Here is a 7,795-nt window from a genome sequence, read left to right on the forward strand (position 1 = left end):
CCTATTAGGTTCCTTATACCTCTCTATACCTAGACTTTCCTTACCTCGCAATATACCTTTGCCCTCACTCTCTCCGAACCTCATTCCTTAACTTCCCTATACCTTGTCCGCACTGTCCCATGCTTTCCGCACCTTCAGCTGCGCGTTCCCGCGCTTTGGATAGCCTCGGATACATTCCTGCACCTCGCGCATACCTTGTCTGCTATTTTCCCGTGCTTAATGCGCTGTAGGGATTCATTTCTGGCTGGGCTTGCAGAGACTGTTTTTACCTTAGTGTTATGTTTGCACTTTTGTAGCTTACATAATCAAGTTACCTTTTCACCAGTTCTACTATGAGTCTGAGTATTCAGGAAGTTTCTATCATATTTCCTCTTCTCTGAACCTTGAGCCTGGTCCAGAAACCCTTTAGGGTCGAATAGCAGCTAGGTTCTGCAAGACCCAACATTGTTCAGACACACCATCTGAATTGTTGTACCTTCAACGCTCTCGGGTCGCACATATCCATCATTGTTCTAGTAGCAATTCCCTTTAGGGTCGAACACGTCTGTTTAGACATAGCAGCTAGGTATTAGCTTGACCCAACCTTTTCTTGCCACCCAGCAAGGTTGTTGTTTCCACACTGGACCCGGACCAATCACGCAATCATCTCTGGACTTCTGGACTTCCGGATCTGGTCAGCTCCTATCCTTCGTGCCTTTTCCCTTTAGTATTTCCCTTATCAGTTAGTAGTATGCTTTATTTTCCATTCCTCATTCATTTCTGTCTTCATTTTACTAAGTTCCGATAGACTAGTGTTAGGCGTTCCACATGCTCCGTCCATAGCCTTGCATAGCCTCGCACTGCGCAAACTGATTCTCCATTATGTCCTTAGTAGTATATAAACCCTGTAAAGTCTTTGTATTTCCTCAGTTCAAATATTATCTTAGACTCTGCTCATTCCCTCCTCCGTCCGACTTGAAGTCTCTTCTTGTCGTCTCTGACAGTCTTAGGATCGACTCCTATAGACTTACCACCTCCGCCTCTACCTTAGGTAGTCCTCCGCTGTTTCCTTTCTAGTTTGGACATCGTCCGGATTAGTCTTATCACTTGTTCCTGAATGTCCGCCGGAATTCCCACGCATCGGACTCTGGACGTCGTCCTTTAGCCCTTGGAAGTTAGGAGCACATACTTGGGTAAGGGGCACAGTGCACGAGCTGAAGCCAAGCCCTTTGGATCAGAACCATTGAGCACGTTCTTAACACCGCCACTGACTTAATACCATATATGGCACCCCCAGGCAAGGAAGGACTGGACCTCAGTTATGAGGGCAGTGAACATGAGGCCTTCGATGGTCTTAGGGATCTGCATGGGTGAACCCCCGGGTGTCAGCAGGTCAACCCACACCTGCACCCTGAGGTAAACCCACACCCACAGCAAGGGTACGGGTTGCACAGTAGGTAGGGAAGTAAGGACCCGGGGTACAACCCATCAAGGGTGTACCCGTGGGTTACAGATACTATAGGGCGTAGATGTTATTAGCTGTAGTATATGTGAGTTCAATTTAAAAAAAAACTCACCAGGAGCATGGCTTGAGTAGAAGGACGATCGATGGACTCACGAACTGCGATTCTGTGAAGGGCGGGCAACAACTTGGATCAGCATGGCTCAGACTCGAAGGAGGACCAACGGACTCACGAACTGCGAAAGGCAGGCAACAACTTGGATCAGTGTGGCTCGAACTCAAAGGAGGATCGAAGGATTCACGAACTGCAAACAGCAGGCAACAACTTGGATCAGCGTGACTCGAACTCAAAGGAGGATCGAAGGACTCATGAACTGCAAATGGCAGGCATCAACTTGGATCAGCGTGGTTCGAACTCAAAAGAGGATCGAAGGACTCACAAACTGCAAACGGCGGGCATCAACTTGGATCAGCATGGCTCAAACTCGAAGGAGGATCAACGGACTCACGAACTGCGAACTGCAGGCATCATGGCTCAAACTCGAAGGAGGATCAACAGACTCGCGAACTGCAAACAGCGGGCACCAACTTGGATCAGTGTGGCTCAAACTCAAAGGAGGATCGATGGACTCATGAACTGCAAATGGCGGGCATCAACTTGGATCAGTGTGGCTCAAACTCGAAGGAGGATCAACAAACTCACTTTGTCTGTGGAACTTGAGGGTAGGTGTTGTGTTGAAGAAGATGGAGGGGCATAGCACGCTGTAGTAGGCAGGTGTAAGCATTAGCAATATATACAAGTGGAAGTACCGTTCTTGATTAGGTAATGTACTGGTCAAACCCGAGCGCACGGGTGTGGGTGGGGGTCCAGGTACCCAAAATGCAGACCCCTACCCATACCCCAGTAGTACCCATACCCACAACCCGCACGGGTTACCCATACCCGTGCATATGCCTAGATGGTCTTTCACAGCAAATCACATCGCTATCTGGTTGGTATGTACACATCATTTTTAAGCTTTGATTTTACTCAGTAATCCCTTTTAGTTGTTATGTGGACCCTCACACTCATCATGATCACATTGAGGTCCAGTGTCATATCCCGTATTCCGGACCTACATCCAACAATGTTCCCATGCCTCATCTGGACGTCTGGACCCCCTGTCCACATTCTTTATCTGTCCAGATGTCCATACACCCAAATCTCTGTACCTTTGCATATCCACACATCTGGATCCGATATCTGGATACCTGATCTCATATCCACTTCTCAGGATCTCCGGTGAAGGTTCAACAATTCAGATGGTAAGTCTGAACAATGTTGGGTCTTGCAGAACCTAGCTGCTATTCGACCCTAAAGGGTTTCTGGACCAGGCTCAAGGCTCAGAGAAGAGGAAATATGATAGAAACTTGCTGAATACTCAGACTCATAGTAGAACTGGTGAAAAGGTAACTTCATTATGTAAGCTACAAAAGTGCAAACATAACACTAAGGTAAAAACAGTCTCTGCAAGCCCAGCCAGAAATGAATCCCTACACCGGGACAAATGAGCTATACACTGATAGTGTGGTGTAGGGAGCTTCTATATGATTCGATGATGTAAAACATGAACTACAGGTGCTTATATATGTCTAAAAATGCAACCCTGAAGCGGAGCCAAAGTGGTAGCAAGGAGAGTAGGTAAAATATGTAATAAGGGTCCATGACATGATGGTGAGCAAATGATTAAAGTCTAATATGGTTTGATATGAAAAAGTGTGGGAAAGTGCACTAGGCATATGCAAATGCGGCACTTTGTGTGGGAAAGTAGTGCGCACTTAACGTGGGAGAGTTGTGCTTCGCATAGGGAATGATTGGAGGGGTGTTTAGCATGAGTTGTGCATCAAACTGCACTTTAAGGTGTGTCGTAGATATGGCCTCTACGAGGCTACAGAGATGTCAGTCTCTACACTGCATGGCAGCGGGATGAAAGCTATAGAAACCCTAAAGCATGATTTGAGGTATTTGTGCTCAGGATGCAGAGCCATGTCACATGGAGCCAGAGATGTTCTTGGATACAGAAAAGTGCATTCACAAACATCATATAAAGCAGATGTTTGGGAGCGCAAGCTACAACATGAAAGTACACATCAGTCAATGTCAAGCTATGTTCACCCAGGAAAAAACACATATTTCATTTACGAGGAAATGTCAAGGCCTGATTTCATAAAATAAAAATGTTATCATTGGCAGGTGTCAAACCTGCACAGTCCAAGAGAAACAGATTTTGACTCTGATGTTCACTTGCAGATTTTATTTTTAGCAGGTTTTGAACCCACACAAACAGATTTAGATTCTGTTGTATTAACTGCTTAGCTATAAGACCAGTTGGATGCACTCCCAATGAGCCCATTCAGAGGTGAATCCTCAAGGTACATTTATCTGCATTTTGTCAGTTCTAACATTAATTTCTAACATCCTCCTTGAGTCCAATCACATGTGATCCTTCCATTGTCAGTTGTCATTTATGACTCAGTTATTAATCCAAAAGACATCACAAATATCATTGGCCCACTGTGGTGGTCTGCCATCGGCACTTTTTCAGAGCAATTGCCAGATGAACAGGCCTAAGAATCAATTATGGTGATCATACTATTGAAAGAACTGCCTTGAGGATTCACTTGTGAATAGGTCCATTGGAAGTGCATTTCACTAGTCTTAGTCATGCAGTTGATATGACAGAATCTAAATCTGTCTGTGTGGGTTCAAAACCTGCTGGAGATGAGATCATCAAGTGATTACCAGAGTCAAAATCTGTTTCTCTTGGAATGTGTGGGTTTGAAACCTGCCAATGCTAAAATATCTTTTCTATGAAAACACATCTTGATAATTTTCTCATGAGTGATTTTGTCAAACTTGTCTCATCTGATGTTAGCCATGTCATTTGCTGCAATAAAATCAAAATCTGTTGAGTGATGCATTTTTTGTATTAGAATATGAACATGTCTTGAATATCTGCTCAAAGACAGCATCTAAATCATTGATCTTCATTGGTCTTAGTTGAGTTGTCACCAGAGTCAAAATCTGTTTCTCTTGAACTGTGCAGGTTTGAAACCTGCCAATAACAACATTTTTATGTTTATTCTATGAAATCACACCTTCACATTTCCCACACGAATCTTAAAATGACTCAGAAGTCCTCAATTCTATTGCTGGTATTATGACTTTTTTTGCAAGAAAAACCAAAAAATGTTATTGTTGGCAGGTTTTAAACCTGCGCAGTCTAAGCGAAAGATATTTAGACACTGATGACCACTTGTAATTTTATCTTCCACAGGTTTTGAACCCGTGCAGTCAGATTTAGATTCTGTTGTATTAACTGCTCAGCTAAGACCAGTTGGACACACTTCCAATGAATCCATTCAGAAGTGAATCCTCAAGGTACATTTATCTGCATTTTGTCAGTTCTAACATTACATTATCAGCCCACCATGGTGGTCTGCCATCACCACATTTTTGGAGCAATTGCTGGATAAATAGGTCTTGAAGTAGAGGCTCAGAAGAAGTCTGATGTTTTTTGCAATAAGAGTAGAATAAAAAAATCAATCACGGTGACCATATTAATAAAAGAACTAACAAAATGCAGATAAATGTGCCTTGAGGATTCACTTCTGAATGAGTCCATTGGGGGTGCATCTAACTGGTCTTAGCCGAGCAGTTAATACAACAGAATCTAAATCTGTCTGCGTGGGTTCAAAACCTGCTAAAGATGTCATTGTCAAGTGATTACCAGAGTCAAAATCTGTTTCTCTTGGACCATGCAGGTTTCAAACATACCAGTTGTGACATTTTTTTGATATGAAATCACACCTTGAAATATGCTGATGGTCGGTTTGCTTGCAAGCTGATCAAAGTTGTATTTGGCCAAGTATTTATTGTAACAGAATCAAGATCTGTTTCTATTGGAATGCAACAGGTTTGAAACCTGTTGAATGTCACATTTTTTCTATGAGAACATACCTTGGATGTTTGCTCATAGACAATATCTCAGACATCGATCTTCATTGGTCTTAGTCAAGTTGTCACCAGAGTTAAAATCTGTGTCTCTTGGACCCCTGCCTTCCTGCACCAGTATGGCAAATTCAGACCTGCATAAACTACACATTAATATTATCCCAGCTTTCATCCAACTCCCGCTCTTCTCCTTCGAGGTCAGGCTTACATGTCATGGCAGTAACATCCTTGTCTTTCACCAGACTGAGGGAACTCCAACTTCCAAGGCAAAAAAGAGCTCGTGTCATTTGTGCCGAAAGTCTTGAATGCACATAAGAAAGAATGAGCCATCCATGAGAGAAAATACGCTCGACATCAACAGACGTTGCTGCAAAGCTGCATTGAAAACATTAAACTATTATGTCATATAACCAGTCATACAGCTCACATATGAGATGTTCAGCCATGGTAACCCACTCAGTCTCTCAGCCTGCATTCCAGAAGTATCGAAGTTTGTGTTGGGGATGAAGCACTGCCAGTGAAAAAAGCATGAAGTTAGCATCATCATAAGAAGGAAGAGTAGACGAGAGCGTACCCATAGCCACATGGTATGTTTCAGAGGCATCAGTGAGTGAATAGTATCTATTAAGTGTTCTAGCAGCTCTTGGTGTGCTTGGCCATGTTGCTGGTAGACTTTGCATTGCCTTTGTCAAGGTAGCACTGAATGTGCTGTTTACAACCCTTTCCCATGCACTTGAATACATGGGAGTGCTGCCTGCCAATATATTCAATGCTTGGTATTGGCTCAAAGAATGAATAAACTGGTGATGTCCACCTTTTTTTTTTCAGCTTGTCTGTGAAATTAAAACTGATTAACATAATGATATGTGAAGGATAAATAACTTGCCGAGCTCAGCTTCTATGGTGCAAGGAGGAGAGGATGATTCTTTTGACTTGGATGGGGAACTTAAAGATATGTGCTTTGATTTTTTGGCCAGTGAAGGCTCTTGACTACCAGTGCTAACTTTCCTTTTTAGCTTTTGGGTTCCTTCTGCAACAGCCTGGGCAGCCTTCTCGGTCAGTTTCTTGACCCGCTTATGAAACATTGTGGTGAATGGAGATATGGTGGGGCTTTTGAAGCCTGCAAGAGCTTGTGAAAGATGTTGGGCCTGTCTGTTTTATTGTGGCCAAAATAAAGTTATTTTGATGCTGTATAGTTTCAAGATATGTGCCATGTGCGACATTGCCGCTTTTAGCGTGACAGGTACAGGTACCCTGCTAGATGGGTAATGGATACTCTGTGCTCGTACCTGCACCCATACCTGTCAGGTACCCATACCCATGACCTGTATGGGTTACCTGTACCCGTACCAATGCTTAGACCTGGGGAAGGAGAAAAAATACAGATTTATCAAGGCTGTGATTCTTTATTTTGCTTATTCAAGTGGTTGCCATAGTCAAAATATATTTCTTTTAAACTAAGCAGGTTTGTAATCTGTATAATGATGTATATTGAAAGAACTGACAAAATGCAAATAAATGTGCCATGAGAATTCACTTTTGAACGAGTTCATTGGGAGTACATTCAACTAGTCTTAGCCAAGCAGTTAATAGAACAGAATCTAAATCTGTCCGTGCAGGTTCCAAACCTGCTAAAGATGAAATTGCAAGTGATCACCAGACTCAAAATCTGTTGCTCTTGAACCATGACAGGTTTGAAACCCGTCAATGATAAATTTTATTTTCTATAAAAATATGTCTTGACATTTCCTCATGGAGTTTGAAATCTGTTGAATGGTGCATTTTTGCTATTAGAACATGTCTTAAATGTCTGCTCATAGACAGCATCTCAGACATTGATCTTGATAAGGAAATGTCAAGGCTTATATCATAGAACAAAAATGTTGTTATTGGCAGGTTTCAAACCTGCACAGTTCAAGAGAAACAGATTTTGAATCTGGCAACAACTTGACCAAGATCAATAAAAATCAATGTCTGAGATACTGTCTATGAGCAAACATTCAAGATATGTTCTTACAGAAAAAATGTGACATCCTACAAGTTTCAAACTCATTGCACTCCAATAGAAACAGATTTTGATTCTGTGATCACAGCCACTTGGCTAAACACAACCATGATCAGCTTGCAAGCAAACAGACAATGAGCAAATTTCAAGGTGTGTTTTCATAGAAAATGAATTGTACCACCAGCACATTGCAAACCTGCGCAGTCCAAGAGAAACAGATTTTAACTCTGGTGATCACTTGGCAAATTGATCTTCAGCAGGTTTTGAACCCATGCAGACAGATTTAGATTCTGTTGCATTAACCACTTGGCTAAGACCAGTTAGATGCACTCCCAATAAATACATTCAGAAGCGA

The 7,795-nt window shown here is 42.5% G+C and overlaps 2 protein-coding genes across 2 annotated transcripts; both read right to left on the bottom strand.

The window, feature by feature from the left end:
• Positions 1-5,578: 5,578 nt before the first annotated feature.
• Positions 5,579-5,824, bottom strand: F5147DRAFT_572924 (uncharacterized protein; the record flags this gene model as incomplete). The annotated part of the gene is made up of 1 exon (XM_041431123.1): positions 5,579-5,824. A coding segment is annotated over one exon (246 nt), but the record flags the coding sequence as incomplete, so codon positions are not given.
• Positions 5,825-6,068: 244 nt separating this feature from the next.
• F5147DRAFT_651121 (uncharacterized protein) lies at positions 6,069-6,520 on the bottom strand (the record flags this gene model as incomplete). The annotated part of the gene is made up of 2 exons (XM_041433511.1): positions 6,069-6,189; positions 6,318-6,520. The coding sequence occupies 2 exons, from the start codon at positions 6,518-6,520 to the stop codon at positions 6,069-6,071; spliced, it is 324 nt and encodes a 107-aa protein (XP_041295066.1).
• Positions 6,521-7,795: the final 1,275 nt, after the last annotated feature.

The sequence above is a fragment of the Suillus discolor genome, assembly GCF_016758755.1.
Source record: "Suillus discolor strain FC423 chromosome Unknown F5147scaffold_16, whole genome shotgun sequence".
In the NCBI taxonomy this organism is placed as follows: Eukaryota; Fungi; Basidiomycota; class Agaricomycetes; order Boletales; family Suillaceae; genus Suillus; species Suillus discolor.